Source organism: Alosa pseudoharengus, unplaced genomic scaffold, assembly GCF_046254945.1.
Source record: "Alosa pseudoharengus isolate Yale_2024_CS ecotype anadromous, Long Island Sound unplaced genomic scaffold, YU_APseudo_1.1 YU_APseudo_1.1_scf_13, whole genome shotgun sequence".
Lineage (NCBI taxonomy): Eukaryota > Metazoa > Chordata > Actinopteri > Clupeiformes > Clupeidae > Alosa > Alosa pseudoharengus.
In genome coordinates this window covers 31,909,794-31,927,422 of record NW_027468598.1, presented here as the reverse complement: position 1 = coordinate 31,927,422, position 17,629 = coordinate 31,909,794, and the positions used below count along the sequence as shown (strand labels likewise).

The 17,629-nt window shown below is 43.9% G+C and overlaps 2 protein-coding genes across 2 annotated transcripts in view; one reads left to right on the top strand and one right to left on the bottom strand.

The window, feature by feature from the left end:
- The first annotated feature begins 1,387 nt into the window (after positions 1-1,387).
- On the top strand, positions 1,388-14,731 carry sacs (sacsin molecular chaperone). The gene has a single exon (XM_076282842.1). The coding sequence runs from the start codon at positions 1,563-1,565 to the stop codon at positions 13,140-13,142; it is 11,580 nt and encodes a 3,859-aa protein (XP_076138957.1). The 5' UTR covers positions 1,388-1,562; the 3' UTR covers positions 13,143-14,731.
- Positions 14,732-15,289: 558 nt separating this feature from the next.
- Positions 15,290-17,629, bottom strand: part of sgcg (sarcoglycan, gamma) — a 19,449-nt gene continuing 17,109 nt past the window's right edge. The window contains exon 8 of the mRNA XM_076282841.1: positions 15,290-17,146. Within this exon, the coding sequence (XP_076138956.1) occupies positions 16,979-17,146 (168 nt within the window). The 3' untranslated portion in view covers positions 15,290-16,978. The remainder of the gene's footprint in view (positions 17,147-17,629) is intronic.

Genomic DNA, 17,629 nt, shown 5'->3' with positions numbered 1-17,629 from the left:
GTGTTGGATTGTTTGACCGCAGATTGCATTGACATTTGTGCGATAACGTTATTATGATTAACGTTACTGATTAACGTTATTGTGATATTACTTCTATTCAGATCTCATTGGTTCTCAGATCTATTTATATAGCTGTCATACATAATCTTACCTCATCAAATCACAATAGCTGCAATAAAATAAACTGTACCCTACATTCTCATCTATCTGTAACATTTGTCATTTTTAAGTTGCTATAATAAACTAAATATCTCATCAGAATTTAGTTCATTATAGTCGCAATGAATTGTTTGTAGTTAGTAATCAGTCAGTTTACTAGTAGCGCTAGTAGAGTTTATACCCCTACATTCGCCTTATTCACCCGGCGGCCAGAATGGGGCTAAAGGGTACACTTGCCTTTACACCGAAGTCCAGCAGATGGTGGTGGTAATGCACTCCGTTTGCAAACTGCCAAAAAAAAAGCTCACCGAAAAAGAAGGGTTCACTGGCCTGTTCTTCTTCTTCAGTGAGTTTTTTTTGGCAGTTTGCAAACGGAGTGCATTACCACCACCATCTGCTGGACTTCGGTGTAAAGGCAAGTGTACCCTTTAGCCTCGTTCTGGTCGCTGGGTGAATAAGGGGAATGTAGCCGTGGGTGATTTCCTCACTGCAACTCACCACAGGAGTGTTTCAAGCTCTAGCCAGGTGGCTGCGAGGGGGAAATTCACCTGCCTCTTTAATTCAGTTCTGTTCAATTCAGTTTGATTTATGTAGCGCAATAGAACCAAACATGTCTCCAGATGCTTTTACAAAGCCCAGTCTGAACTGAACATGAACCTTGATCAGGGACATACTGTATGTAGCTTTCAGTCTGCATAGTTGGCCACACTTTGGCCGTTCTGACCAGAGCTACATTTGTAGAGGAACGTTTCGGAGTGTGTGCTGCATGCCTTGCAATCTCACGGGTGATTGTGGCTGTGCCATGAATGGTCTGGACACTAAATGGTCTGCAGTGTTATAACAATAGTATTGGCATATCGGTCCTGCTTTAAAACACAACTGTAGTGATACAATTATGTGTTTTCCTATAAATTGATTTATCTAAGAGTGCATTTGTAATTGCATAAGATACAGCTAGATTTAATTATCTTAATGCATGCTTAACATTCATCGAAAGACCCATTGAGTTATTGGGTACATTTTTCTGTAACAGCCCCCAAAGGCAAAAGTCAAGAAATATGTCTCTACAAGCTTATCGATCCAGGCTAACATGTATTTTTATAACCCACCTTTTATAAATATGGGGCAGATAGGAGAAAGTGATTTACATGTGGCAGTCTCCTTCATTATGAAACGGGTCACAGCAGCTGAAACATTTTAAGGCATTTGAGCAGCTGAACATTTTAAATGACTGAGAATTAATCCAGAAGACCCATACATAATACAAAGGCAAAAGTCATGAAATATGCCTACATTACATTATTACTGATAATGAATCGAAATTACAACCACATCTTCAATCACCAATCTGTAAATGTTTATTACTTTGTCATTTAAGAGACTTGTCACTGTAACACACTAACATGTATGTCTGTCTCTGTCTCACAGGGAGACCGTGTACTCAGGTACAAGTCCTTACCCCTGAACGGTCGGCTCGACTCATAAAGGAAATCCTGACGACAGCTTGGCCCTCCAGAGAGTTCTCTGTTCCTTGGACCCCTGGAAATCAAGAGAAGAAACACCCAACAGCCGCCTGGCTTAAAATGATTTGGCGGCACCTCTACATTAACTTTGCAGATGACCTTAGTATGTTTGAAGACATGCCTTTGATCCCGAATGTGCCACTCGATGAAAGTGGAGGCTCCCTGGACCTCCTGCGTCTCAAAACTCCATCTCCCATAATTCTTATGAATGAGGAGGAGGGCCCTCTTCCTGAATGCCTTCTTGAAGTCATGAGAAAGATTGGTGGAGTCGTTGTGAAAAAACTGGATCCGTGTATACAGCACCCACTGTTGAAAAACTACATACACCATTCATCCCCGAGCACATTACTGCAAATAATGGACCGGGCCTCTACACAGAGACTAGTCAGTCAGGTGTCTGCACTCACAGCAAAACAAAAGATTGCCTTGAGGAGCTTCCTAGCTGGACTGTCTGAAGTTACAGAGAAAGAGAGGCGAATCATCCTAGAGCTTCCCATCTTTGAGCGAGTCGGGACATCCACATCCAAAAGCAGCCGCCCGTTCACCTCCCTCAGAGGAGCCAGGGCGATACACCACTCTGCCAAATATCCCTCAGATGTGAAGCTGTCTATAAACGTGGTGGATAGCAGCGATGAGGCAACCATCCGCCTGGTGAAGCTGCTGAATGTTGAACAGGTGAAAAGCACTGAATGCCTGAAGGTGATCGTCCAGGACTTTGAAAAGGGTTTCTACACAAAAGAGGAAATCAACAAAATCATGCTGTGGGGTCTGACTCACCTGTCCTTCCTGAAGAATGAAAATAAAGCAGTAATTGGCTGGCTATCCTCCCTGAAGTTCATCCACACCACCCCCACAGCGAAACCCGTCGCGGCCCCAGATCTCTTTGACCCTGAGCTTGAGATTCTTCAGGAGCTCTTCTACATGGAAGAAAAGAACAGGTTTCCCCCCAACACATACACATCATCCCCTGATGTCCTCCATTCGCTGAGGCAGCTGGGATTGAAGAATGAAGTGCAGCTGACTGAGAAAGATGTCATTCAAGTGGCTCAGAAAATCGAGGATTTGCAGGGGAAGAGCAAACCCGACTGGGACCCCCTCCTGAGGAAAGCAAAAACACTACTGACGATACTCAACAAACAGACAAAACTGGTGAAGACCTCTGAGGCCCAGGCTACCCTCCAGAGACTGAAGTGGGTGCCTGTGTGCAAAGACAGACCTCTGAATTACCCCAAATCTCTCGCCTGGAGGGGAGACGACTGCAGCATCAACTCCTTCTCAGAAATGTGTGATATCTCTCACGCAGTGCTCGTGGGATCCTCTGTGGCTCTGGTTGAACGCACCTCTGCAGGCATGAAGAAAGCCCTGAAGTTATCCATCGAGCCTCAAGTTGATCAAGTGCTGCAGCACTTAAAAGCTGTAAACGACTGGCACAGATCTCAGAAATTCACCACAGATGACTGGTACCAGTTTCAGCAGATTTTGTGTGAGATTTATGACTTCATGCAAACACATTTAGAGGATGCAAGAGAAGCAATGAAGTCACTGCCTTTTGATTGGGTGTGGACTGGCAAAACATTCACATCCCCTGGATACACTGTGCTAAAGCCCCTCCCTGACCTGGACCTGCAGCCATACCTATACTCGTTGCCAAAAACCATTGCAAAGTTTCACAAGCTCTTCCAGTTTTGTGGTTCTGTTGAAGAGGTTGTCCCCAGTCATGTGTTTGAAGTGGTGAGAACAATCAGAGAACGATGTGAGGAAGACATGACAAAGCATGACAGCAAACACAACCTCCTCCTTTTGATTAACATACTGCGCTGGCTTTACAATAGCCAAATATCTGTTGATGCCGACATGCATATTCCCATCTTGAACTACAAAGAGCCAAGCAAACTAGTCATGAAACCTATTCATGAATGCACTTACTGTGACATTAAGGTGGATGACTTAAATGATTTACTTGAGGATGTGTCTGAGCCCATTATCCTAGTGCATGATGATATCCCTATGAAGACTGCTGAATGGTTGAAAGTACCGTGCCTGAGCACCCGATTGATAAATCCTGAAAATCTTGGCTTTGAACAGTCTGGCCAAAGAGAGCCTCTCACAGTGAGAATAAAGAACATTCTAGAAGAATATCCTTCTGTTTCAGACATTTTCAAGGAGCTTCTTCAGAATGCTGATGATGCAAGCGCCACTGAGTGCAGCTTCCTGATTGACATGCGAAAGAATCAGGACATACGAGAAAACCTTCTAGACCCAGGCATGGTCATTTGCCATGGACCTGCACTGTGGTCATTCAACAACTCTGTGTTCTCAGACACTGACTTCCTGAATATCACCAGATTGGGTGGGTCTATGAAAAGATGTGAGGCAGACAAAGTTGGTAAATTTGGCCTTGGCTTCAACTCAGTTTATCATGTGACCGATATACCCATTATTTTGAGCAGGGAATTCATGATCATGTTTGATCCCAACATTAACCACATAAGCAAACACATCCGAGACAAATCAAACCCTGGAATCAAAATCAACTGGAGCAAACAGCAAAAACGTCTAAGGAAGTTTCCCAATCAGTTCAAACCTTTCATTAATGTCTTCAACTGCCTGCTTCCACTTTCTGAAGAATCTCCCTATAAGTACAATGGCACCCTCTTCAGACTGCCTTTCAGGACAGAACAAGAGTCATCAGTGAGTGAAATCAGTAGTGTCTACTACAACACCACAGACATATACTCACTTGTTGATGAGTTTAGCATCTGTGGCCACCGGCTTATCCTCTTCACGCAACATGTTGGCACCATGGTCCTCAAGTATCTGAAGTATGAGGAACCAAATCCTGCTGCAGCACAGGATGTGGTGACTATCAACAAAAGTGTTTGGTCATCTAAGGCATCATATGGGCCACTGAGCATTCTCAAGTCAGCAGCAAAGGTCATGAAAAAGGTTGCAAATACTAACAGAGTTCCTGCAGATGTCCCCAAGTCTGGCTGCATCATAAGGATCATAGTGGAGGAGTATCATAACGTCTTCAGACGCATCGTTGATCTCCACTCTCCCCTGTTTCGAAGCTCCGAGGAAGACCCATCCTCATACTTTGAGCAGGCAGCCAAGGGCGTTCAGACCCGACGACTCACAGATGAGATGCCCCAGAAAGGGGTTGAGGTGTCAAACTGGCTCATCTGCTCGTGCATGGATGTGACCGAAGCCCTGAAGTTCTCCCTGAGTGAAAGTGGCAGGCGGCTTGGGCTGGTGCCTTGTGGTGGTGTGGGAGTCTTACTCACTGAGGAAGAGAACCGGAAATGGACTGTGAGGACCAATCCAGCTGCGATCGGAGAGGTGTTTTGCTACCTACCCCTCCGTATTAAAACTGGCCTCCCAGTACACATAAATGGATGTTTCGCTGTCACATCCAACCGTAAGGAGATTTGGAAAACAGACACCAAAGGCCAGTGGAATTCCATCTTCATGAGGCATGTAATCGTCAAAGCATACCTGGCCGCCCTGAACATGCTATGCACCATGGCTGAAAATGGAGAACTGCTCGATTACAGCTATTACGCTGCATGGCCAGACCCTGGAGCTGTCCATGATGACTTTACACTGATTAGCCAGGGGGTTTATCAAGAAATCGCCAAAGGCGATGACAGTGACAGCGCAAAAGTCTTCTCAGATGGCAAAACATGGGTGTCGATTAAGTACGTCAGGTTTCTCGATGACACTTTACTCAGCAGGCCTGATATAGGCCCAGCTGCCTTCAAGATATTCCTGAAGTACCTGAAGAAGTGTGGGTCTAAAGACCTTTGTGCTGTTGAGTTGCCTGACTGGGTCAAAGAGGGCTTTGAGGATGCTGGGTGCAAGGGCAAGCTGATGGAAAACACCCTGACAGAGAAACAGTTTTTCTCTGACGTTTTTTTCCCCCACATTGAAGACATCAGCCAAGAGCTGCGAGACCCACTTATGCATTACGTCCTAAATGACAAACTGGAGGAGTTTTCATCCCTTCTCAGAGAGACACCATGCATCCCTTGCTGTGGTCCATCTCAAAAGCTGGTTTTGCCATCCCGACTTATTCATCCAGAAGGAAGAGTAGCTAAGCTCTATGACACACATGATGGACGTTTTCCAGAGGGAACTGCGAAAGACTACTTGAACCCTGTGTGCCTTGTGAAGTTGGTACAGCTTGGCATGGTGAAGGATGACCTATCTTGGGAGGACCTGATAGAACGTGCCGACTCTGTTCTGGGTCTCAACGAAAGTGACCACTTAGCTGCCTGTCAAAGGAGCAGCATCCTGCTAAGCCTTGTCGATGAGAAGCTGAAAGTAAGAGATGCTCAAGCAAAGGAGTACCTGGAGAGGTTGCAAAATATTAAGTTCCTCCCTTTCTTGACCAAACCGGCTGGGTTTTCTCTGCCTTGGCATGGGAATAACTTCCCTCAGTCAACCATGTTTTCTACCACAGAACTTTTTACCACAGAGCACCAAGACACTGTCTGCTTGATGAAGCCAATTCTGAATGAAAACTCCCCATCGTTCAAAGGTTGTGGTCCAATCACACTGGCAGTGAAAGACTTCCTTGGACTCATTAAAAAGCCACCTGTAGAACTGGTCATAAATCAACTAAAAGAACTATCAAAATCCTTTGATGGGGTCACATTATACCAAGAAAACATAACAAATGCCTGCTACAAGTATCTACATGAGGAAATGATGCAGAACACTGCAGCAAAAGAAGAAATCATGAAGGAGTTGAAAACCTTCTGTTCAATATTAGTGGAGAACACCTATGTGGTTCCATCGAAAGTAGCCTTCCAACTGAACTTTGATGCTGCACCATACCTTTATCAACTCCCCAACAAGTACAGAAACAGCTGCCGTGAGCTCTTTGAGAACGTTGGAGTGCAGCCCAGCTTTACTGTCGAAAACTTCTCAGCAGTTCTTCAGCTGATAAAACAGGAGTGTGGGAGAGGACCACTCACAGAGGATAACTTCCAGCTCTCCAGAAGAATAATCAGTGAGGGTATATGGGGCATGATCAGAGACAAAAACCAAGAGTTCTGCCAAAGTACATATGGAGAGATCCTTCTACCTGATAACCATTCTATTCTTCAGCCATCAAAATCCCTCTGCTATAATGACTGTCCCTGGATTAATGTAAGGGATACGACTGTGAAATATTGCCATGGAGACATTCCAAGAGAGGTAGCTGTGAAATTAGGAGCTGTGCCAAAAAGACATAAAGCTTTGGAAAGATATGCCTCTAATGTTTGCTTTACGACCCTTGGAAGTGAGTTTGGGCAGAAGGAGAAATTGACAAGCAGAATAAAAAGCATTCTAAATGCCTACCCATCAGAGAAGGAGATGTTAAAAGAGCTCTTACAGAATGCAGATGATGCCAAAGCAACAGAGATTTACTTTGTGTTTGATCCGAGGACACACCCAACTGACAGGATTTTTGATGACAAATGGGTACCGATGCAAGGACCTTCTCTCTGCGTTTACAACAACCAGCCTTTCACTGAGGATGATGTCAGGGGTATTCAGAATCTGGGGAGAGGCACAAAAGAAGCCAATCCTGGCAAAACTGGACAGTATGGCATTGGCTTTAACTCAGTCTACCACATTACAGACTGCCCGTCATTCATATCTAACAATGACATCCTTTGCATCTTTGATCCCCATGCCAGATACTCACCAGGGGCCACGTCTGTCAGTCCTGGAAGAATGTTCCGAGATTTAGACTCTGACTTCAGATCTCAGTTCTCAGATGTTCTAAACCTGTACCTAGGAAATCACTTCAAGCTGGATCGTTCCACTATGTTCCGGTTCCCTATCCGTTCATCTGAGATGGCAAAAATCTCAGAGATCAGCTCTGTGCCTGCCTCAGATCGAATGGTGCAAAATCTCCTGGAAAAACTAAGAACCGACGGAGCTGAACTTCTCATGTTTCTGAACCACATGGAGAAGATATCCATCTGTGAAATAGAGAATGGCACAGGGGACCTGAAAGTCTTGTACTCTGTGACTGCTAAAATCACAGATGGTGATCGACTGAAGCGAAAACAGTTCCATGCTTCTGTGGTAGACAGTGTGACGAAGAAAAAACAGCTCAACCAAATTCCTGTTCAGCAGATAACATACACCATGGACATAGAGGACTCAGATGGGAACCTAACCACGTGGCTGATTTGCAATCGATCTGGCTTCTCTGATATGGAAATTGTCTCAAAAAGTGTAATCTCAGCCCACAAAAATGAAGACATAACTCTCTTTCCTCGTGGAGGGGTGGCAGCATGCATTAGCCACAACTACAAGAAACCACACAGAGCTTTTTGCTTTCTTCCCCTCTCTCTGGAAACTGGTCTGCCATTTCATGTAAATGGACACTTTGCACTGGACTCAGCCAGACGAAACCTGTGGAGGGATGACAATGGCGTGGGCGTAAGGAGTGACTGGAACTATAACTTAATGACATCACTGATAGCACCAGCTTATGTGGAGTTGTTGATTCAACTGAAAAGGCGTTGTTTTCCTGGTTCTGATCCCACTATGACCATTTTGCAGAGCACACCAATCCATACTGTGAAAGACATCCTGAGGAAGTTCCTGTTTTTCTTTCCTGTGAACAGGCTTGACATCCAACCTGATTGGTACTGCCTGTTAAAAGCAATCTACAATTGTATTCATGCGGATCTGAAGAGATTGCTTCCTGTTGTCAGGGCACCCCACATTGACAATGCAGACATACATTCAGCTGTCTTCATCTCATGGGTCAACACAACAACAAATAAGGGCCGAGCATTCTTTGACAACCTTCTGCAAGATGAGTTGCAGCACCTCAAGAATACAGAGTACAATGTCATGAGTCGCAAAAGTGTTGCAGACAACATCTACAGACTTAAATCCATGCTCTTAGACATTGGCTTCAATTTAGTCTACAGTTGTGATGAAACAGCAAGTCTGTATCTCTGCCTTGAAGATGCAGGGATTCCAGTGAGCTACGTCACACCGGAGGATGTTCGCAACTTTCTGTTGACGTTCTCATCCCCAGACACCTCCTGTCAGGTGGGTAAGTTGCCCTGCCGTCTTCAACAGTCAAACTTCAAGCTGTTTCATAGCCTAAAGCTCCTGGTGGATTACTGCTTTAAAGATGTGGAGGAAAATGACGTCAGCATAGAGGGCCTACCACTGCTTATCACAATGGACAACATACTTCAAGTGTTCGATTCCAAACGACCAAAGTTCCTCACCCCACACCATGAACTGATTTCATCCAGGAAGGAGCTATTCATGAACACAATGTACATGCGATATAGTACTGTCCTGTACAAGGCAGGTGTAGCAAAGGTCTTTGATATCAACAGCTTTGGAGACCTGCTAGGATCTGTTCTTCCACGAGAATACCGAACGAGGCTAGCTGTTCGATGGAAAGATAGCTATGCCAGTGAGTCATGGTTGAGAAGTACCTGGCACTTCATCAGTGAGAACATAATCCCAAAAGAGGAGCAGACAGACATCAAGCCAAAATTTGAGACAGTCCTGGACATTCTCAAAGACTGGGCTTTGCTGCCAGGCATTAAATTTATGGTATCAAGCAGCAAGCTGGTTGTGCCTGAGCATGATGTCTTACTCCCCCTGAGTCTAATCTATGCAGCCATCTTTCCCAATGGTCAAAATGACAAAGTCTTTCATACGCTGATGAAAGCAGGATGCATCCAACTTGCCGTGAACAAGATATGTGCCAAGGAGAATCCAATCTTGCCACTGTTGGCCCAGCATACTGCAAACATAGACAATCCATGCAGCATTCTGAAAGCCCTGGAATACATGATCCAAACATCAGCTTTCAAAACAAGCAGCCTAACTGACAAAGACTTTGAGTCACTTTTGCTGTACTTCAACTGTAACTTGGGCAGCCTCTCCCAAGATGATGTGCAGAATCTAAAGCTACTGCCCATCTACCGGGCAGTTAGTGGTAGATACCTAAGCATTGCAAACTTTGCATCATGCTATGTTCTCACAACAATCATTCCCTCTCCTGACATGGAGAAATGGGCCCACACCACATCTTCTACCTTCCTGGTTGACAACCCACAATTGAAAGAACTCTACAGTTTCCTTGGGTGCAACCCAATCGATGATCTTGAAGTCTACCTGAAGCATCTTCTTCCAAAGTTTGACATATTGACCTATGATGCCAAAATACAACACCTTGTGTACTTGAAGGAAAGATTATTAGCCATGGAGGAGTCATCTACGATCAAAGATCAGCTGTATGAAAAACTGGAGAGTCTGTCTTTCATATATGACACAATGAACAGACTAAAGCCTGCCAAAGCATTCTCTGATCAAACCGTGAAGGTCTTTGAGGTGATGCTTTCCACCAAAGCATTCATACCCAATGATTTCTTCAGGAAGATTGAGCAAGTGTCAAAGCCAAAAAATGGGACCTCCTTCCTTACCTCTTGGATCACATTCCTCCGTAACATAGGTCTGAAATACAATGTGTCACAGGCACAGATTCTCCAGTTCGCAAAAGAGGTCAGTGTCAAAGCCCCAACTGAAAACTGGACCAAGGAAAAGACACAGAGTATTGTCGATGTTCTCCTCAATCATATATTTAATGAGAGGACTGATCTTTTTGAAGGCACTTTTCTCAAAGAATTAGCTATGATTCCATTTCTGTGTCCAGAGAGAGCACCTGCTGAACTTCTGCGATTGCACCCTCAGTTTCAAGAAATGAACAGCACTCTTCCTTTGATTCGATTCAGTGGCTCCCAAGTTAACCCCAAATTCAAACAAACAGATGTCATCCAACTTCTCTGGACATCTTGCCCAATTCTTCCTGAGAAGGCCACTCCAGCAAGCATTAAAGACCAAGAGGGTAGCTCACAGCTTGGTCAGGAACAGCTTGACTTAGTTCTGACAACACTGAATGTAAACTTTGATCCTCCACTGGAGAAAGTCATAAGCAATTGCAAAAACATATGCAACATTTCCAATGTTGATGATGACACAGTGAAAACCAGAAATAAAGTTCTGAGATGCACCTATGAATTCCTGAATGCAGACAAGAGAGACTTTCGTTATTTGCTGAGAGGAGTGAGTTTTGTCATGGTTGAAGAAGGTTGGAAGCTTCTTAAACCAGAAGAGGTTGTCATCAATTTGGATAATGAGTCTGACTTTAAACCATACCTATACAAACTCCCCCTTGAACTTGGCACCTTTCATCAGCTTTTTAAAATGCTGGGCACTGAGGATGTTGTGTCAACCAAACAGTACCTTGAGGTCCTCTCCCGGATATACAGAAATTCAGAGGGAAAGCGTCTTGACCCAAATGAAATGAGAACTGTGAAAAGAGCAGTGTCTGGGCTTTTCAAAAGTCTCCAGAATGACCCAGTTGAAATTCGCAAAGACCTAGACAGCCTGAGAGACCTCACATTTTACCTGCCTAGTCACGATGGCCGCCTCACAAAATCCAACACTCTGGTGTTTGATGATGCCCCACACTACAAAAGCAGAATCCAGGGTAATGTTGGCGTTCAGATGCTTGTTGATTTGAGTCAGTGCTACCTTGGTAAAGATCATGCCTTTCACACCAAGCTGATCATGTTGCTCCCACAAAAGCTGAGGCCGAGATTACTGAGCAGCATTTTGGAGGAGCAGTTAGATGAAGAGTCACCCAAAATGTGCCAATTTGGGGCCCACTGCTCATTACAGGGGCGACTCCAGCTCCTTCTCTCATCTGAGCAATTCATCACAGGCATGATTAGAATAATGAAGCACGAGAATGAAAATGCCTACATGGTGAACGAGGAAAAAGCCATCAGACTTTGCAAAGCTTTATGCGAGGGCTTGAAGGTGTCCTGCTTTGAGAAGCTACAGACGACTTTGCGAGTCAAAGGGTGCAGTCCCATCCCACACAGTCGCAGTGAAACTCTGGCCTTCCTGAAAAGGTATGGCACAGCAGTCATTCATCTGTACATACAGCATTCAGACAGCAAAGATATCAACTTCCTCCTGGCCCTGGCTATGACACTCAAATCTGCAACAGACAATTTGATATCAGACACCTCATATCTGATTGCCATGCTGGGATGTAATGACATATATAGAATCACAGAGAAACTAGACAATCTTGGTGTCAAGTATGACTCGACTGAACCCTCGAAACTTGAGCTTCCACTCCCTGGAACGCCGATACCAGCAGAGATTCATCACATTCTTCTTATGGACCCATTGAATGTGTTTTATCCAGGGGAGTATGTGGGATACCTCGTAGACTCAGAGGGAGGAGACATTTTTGGTTCTTACCAACCAACTTACACATATGCAATTATAGTTCAAGAGGTAGAGAGAGAAGAGGATGACAATCCGAGTTTCCTTGGAAAATACTTTCAAATTGACATTGGCTACAGCGAGTACAAAATAGTCAGTTCCCTTGACCTGTACAAATTCTCCAGACAAGATGAAAGCACACACATCAGAGATGGTACCCCTTCTACACCAGATAGTCCATCGGAGTCTGCCTCTCCTGGACCACGGATGGTGCCTCCCATGTTCCCAGGGAAGGAAAATCATAGAGCTCCCCCTTCAAAAGTGTCTCCCAAAAAGATCAAACTCAATGCCCTCCCAGAAATCCTGAGGGAGGTGACCTCTGTCGTCGAGCAAGCGTGGAAGCTTCCGGAGACCGAGAGGAAGAAGATAATTCGACGGCTCTACCTCAAGTGGCACCCGGACAAAAATGCAGAAAATTTGGACATCGCCACAGAGGTCTTCAAGCACCTTCAGAACGAGATCAACCGAATGGAGAAGCAGAGCCAGACGGACCAGGCTGCAGAACGCGCCACCCGTAGGCCCTTCTCCACATCCTCCACCCGCTTCCAGTCAGAGAAGTTTTCATTTCAAAGATTCTACACATCCTGGAATCAGGAAGCCACTAGCCATAAGTCAGAACGGCAGCAGTTTCGGGAGAATTTTACAAGCTATTCAGGCTCTACGCATACAAACCGCTTCTTTGTGCCCCCTACATTCAAGTCAGTTGGCAACCCCGTGGAAGCTCGGCGGTGGCTCAGGCAAGCAAGGGCCAACTTCTCGGCAGCGAGAAACGACCTGCATAAGAACGCTAATGAGTGGGTGTGCTTTAAGTGCTACCTGGCTACCAAGTTAGCGCTGATAGCTGCAGATTACTCTGTGCGAGGGAAGTCTGACAAAGACGTGAAACCCACCGCCTTGGCCCAGAAAGTGGAAGAGTACAACAGCCAATTGTCGGGGCTAGCACAGGATGTGAACATCCTGGAAGGTTACGGAGTGGACAGTCTAAGAACTCGCTATCCCGACCTCCTGCCTTTCCCCCAGATCCCAAATGACAGATACACTTCTGAAGTGGCAATGCGGGTGATGGAATGTACAGCTCGAATCATTATCAAACTCGAGGCATTTGTGCAGCAAAAATTGTAATGCACATTAAGTTCTTCCAGACCTCAGTTGGGTTGTTGGACCCGTCATGGCCCAAATGCAAGACAAAAATGCATAAGTCTTCAGAAATACAAAATTAGCTGAATAGCTGTTTGCTGAATGCTGGCAGGTTACACAACGTTTTAAAGGCAAAAACATGTATCCTTCTGGCAGCTTAGGTGTACAGTGTCAGTCATGGTACGGTACTTTCATGCTTGTTGTAAATATCTATGGCTCTCTCTATATAAAAAGCACTGTTAAGAAACTGGAAAAAATGCAAGGTTGCTTTAACCGTTTGCAAAAGGAACAATCGAAAACTCAAACCTGCAATTGTCTGCAAATCTGCAGTGTAGATACAAAACCAGGCCCAGCAATACTTATTGTATTTTTTTTAACCAAAGTCTTGTGTTCAGTAAGTTTGCTGTCAGGAAAAAAAACAAAACAAAACAAAGATGACAACAAAATGCTGCTTTTTTACTTTTACCTTTTTGAAAATGTATATTTTCCTGCCATAGATTATCAAATGAATATTTGAAATTTTTATTCAGCATGTATTTGCACTGTTTTAAGGAGCGCTTGTGTGACTGCATTGGCTGGGAGGTTCAGGGCCCGTGTGTAACAGCAGTTTATCGCAATACTTCACTTCGACCATGGAGTGCATTGTCATTCAGCGTAACATACACATGTAGTTGCTCATTAATTCAGACTGGCTGGTAGTGTCAGACGATCCTCATGGGTCTCCAAGGGCCATTAGACTGTGAACTGCACTGACGAATGTAATTTCTTGCTTGTCAATCTGCTGTGTATGTTTGTTTTGGGGGGGATGCCTCGACGCTGACCGCCACGACGTGAACACAAATGCCTGTCTGTTTGTGACTCCAATAACCAGTTAGACAACATGAATGTTGTGGTACGTTTGGAGCGTAGTCGTAGACACTGTTGTAAAATGTCAAATGTCCCTGTCATTACCCACATGAACGCATCTTTGACACGTATTTATTTCATTACCAGTAGGTAGCCGTAAAGACTCTTTTATCTGATTGGGTTGAATGGTAACTTAAATCTGTGAATGTTAGCGATGTAGTGGAATGTCTCTTACTTAGATGATAATCTGCTGTATGTAGAGAATTTGCTCTGAAGCAAATGTAAAAAGAAAAAGTTCTTGCCAACATTCTTTTGTTTTGTTTTTGTTTTGTTTTGTTCTTGTGTTTATGGTCTTTAAAGGCTAAACTGTCTTCATAGCAGGGGCGAACTACAGGTGACATAATCATGTGGTGCTCAATATTATGTAATTTATCGTGCCCTTCACAGTTTTTCATTTTCATGTACAATTACTGGGAATTCAACTACGCAAACACTTGGTACAGATTTTTGTTGTTGTTGTTGTTATTGGTTATGTTTTATGTGTACATTGAGTTGATTGAGTCTTTTCCAAAATTAAGATGTTTTGGTTTCTTATTTTCGTACCTGTAAACTGTCTTATTACAACTCAAGATCATTTTGAGGTTTGCCACTCTGGGTGTCATGAGTACTATCTACATTGAATTATTTGTTGAAGTACACAGTGCCATAGTTGTAATAAACCCCTGAGTACCAACAATCTGCTCTTCCTTTGTGTCGCATGACATGACGTGAGTGTGTTTAATGTGCCAAACTGAGTCAACAAGTTTAAATAGGCTTCTGAGTATTTGGGGGCAGCTGTGGCCTGCTGGTTAGGGGATCAGTCGTGTGACCGAAGGGCAGCTGGTTCGATCCCTGACTGGTGGAGAAAATGTGAGTCGGGGGGGCTCTCCCATATCCACATCCAAGCCGAACCACTGTTTTGGGACTGTGTTTGTTCACTACTCAATATGTGCTGTGTGTGTGTGTGTGTGTGTGTGTTTACGAATTACAAAATGCAGAGAAAGAATTTCCTTCAAAATTAATGTATCTATCTGAAAACAAATATGCCAAGGAAATGTATCATTGCTGAAAGGACTACACAGTGGTCTTTTATGACCCAAAAATTATAATATAATGCCCTCAGTAGTACACCACTACTAATATTTGACAATATTTTTGAATACTTCTAGAATTATTTTCATCCAGTTGTTCCATATGGAGGCAAACATTTGTATGAAAGAATTACAGTTGAGTAGCCAGGTCAAAGAACTGTCTGATTTATTCAGGGAGAGTTCAATGTCATCTTTACTTACTTTTGTGTTTTTTTGTTCCCATGTGCAGCATGAGTCGGGTGATGATGATATAACACACTGGATATAATTATGAACCACTCCAAAAACTAAATACTTCCACATATATCACACTTCAGGAACAACTAATGGATCAAAGCATTTTTACTACAGATAAAAACAGTTTTTCTTCTGAAATTGACAGAAAAAAAAAAGACCACAAGATGGCACTACAAAACAGATTTTCAATTTGTGGACTTTTTCCAGTAATGTCCACTGGATGGTGATATGATGCCATTACTGTAACAAAAAAGACTAACATAGCGCTTCTTATAATGATGCACATGTGTAGATAGACGTGCTGACCATCATACATTTCATTCAAAAAAAATATAAAGCTTATTAAAGTATAAACACCACAAGTTAACAAAATGAAAAACAAAATACAAAACTTCCTCTTGACGCCACAGTGAGGCACAACACGCATAAGGCTACATGCAATGACACTACAATCTAAATATTTTTGTTGCTTTGTACTTTAATATTAGTTATGGATTTTATCAGTTTGAGATAACAGACCCCTCCCTGTACAACAGTTATGAAGTAGTTATGGATAATTGTTTTGTACATGACACATACACACATGAACATGCCCAAACAAACATTCATATAGAAAACGCACACACCCGCACACACATGCTTACACACACGCACGCACACAGACAGACAGACAGACAGAGAGACACACTCACTCACTCTCACACACACACTCACTCACGCACACACATACATGCTCACACACACACACACGCGCGCACACACAGAGACAGACACAGACAGAGAGACACACTCACACTCTCTCACACACTTTAATTTCATATTATTTATATCATTATTGCACCTCAAATATATATTGCATAGGATGCAAGCTGTTGACCAGCTCTTCATTTGCCCAGCCCTCATACTGAAGATATTTAAATTAAGCCCCTACTGAACGGCAGCTCCCTAAAGCATAAGTCATCTCATGTAGCAGCTGCAGCTCCATACACAAACAAACAAACAAACAAACAAAAACACAACCTATTCACGGTCTTGCAGAACTAGATGTGATCTAGCCAGTGCTTTATTATATGAGAGCACGGTATCTGGAGACTTTTTGGTATTGAATCAAATTTTTGGTATTGAATCGAATCTTTGGTATTGAATTGTGGAGGGAGCAGAAAGAGATCTGCTCCCTCCAGAATTTGACCAAAGCACAAATTGCCTTTGCTGTTTTGAATTACTGTATTTATACTTTTTAACACTTATAACTAACATAACATTTAACACCATAATGACTTGAACCCAGTACTGTCAAACTCACATGTCTACCTTCAGACATCATACATCATTATACATTTATATACCACACGCCCTGCTTCATAGACTTTTACTGTCTGACACCACCACCACATTCTCAAAACCAATGTGTGCGATATTCCGTACTCAGCAGTTTCACATAAAGCAGGAAGTTGTGCTTCCTCCTGTCAGTAGAGAGACCCTGCCGTCCAAGGACCCGACCACTTAGGTAAGGTAGATAGATGCTGTGCCTGGATAGACATCAAGCCAGGTGTGTCTGACCCGTGGGTCAGTCCCGCGCGTCATTGGTCCGGCGGACCGGGGCCGCTGTTAGCACTGTTGGCTGTTGCTGCAGGTGGAGGTGACGCCGGCCTTGGAGAGGAAGAGCTTGCCACTGTTGGGGCACACACACACCTCGTAGAGGCCCTGGGCGCCACCCGTGCCCCCCGTGCCAAGGCGCAGGTTGGGCAGCCGCAACATCTCGGCATCTAGGACCAGCTGCCCAGAATGGAAGCACACAGCAGACACATCATTAGACACAGAGACGCGGGCACACACACACACACACAGATGCCAGACATCATTAAAAATGACACACACACAAACACCAGACACATTGTTACAAAATCAAACACATACTCTCTCTCTTTCTCTCTCTCTCTCTCTCTCTCTCTCACACACACACACACACACAAACACACACACACACACACACACACAGCTTTCAGGCATGGAATGTGCATGAATAAAAAGCTGGCCAGCTTATATGTTTTTACGGCACTTGACACAGCAGTGGTTTATATCACTGTCAGAACGATGCACATTTCTTGATGAAAACACTTTAAATATAACCTTTTTTTACTTAAGCTCACTCAATGACATCAACAAGTGTCCATCATAGACAACATATAGGGAACAACTATGGAAAATAGACTTCAATGGACATCACAGACTGAAGGACAGTCATTTGTAAGCCCACCA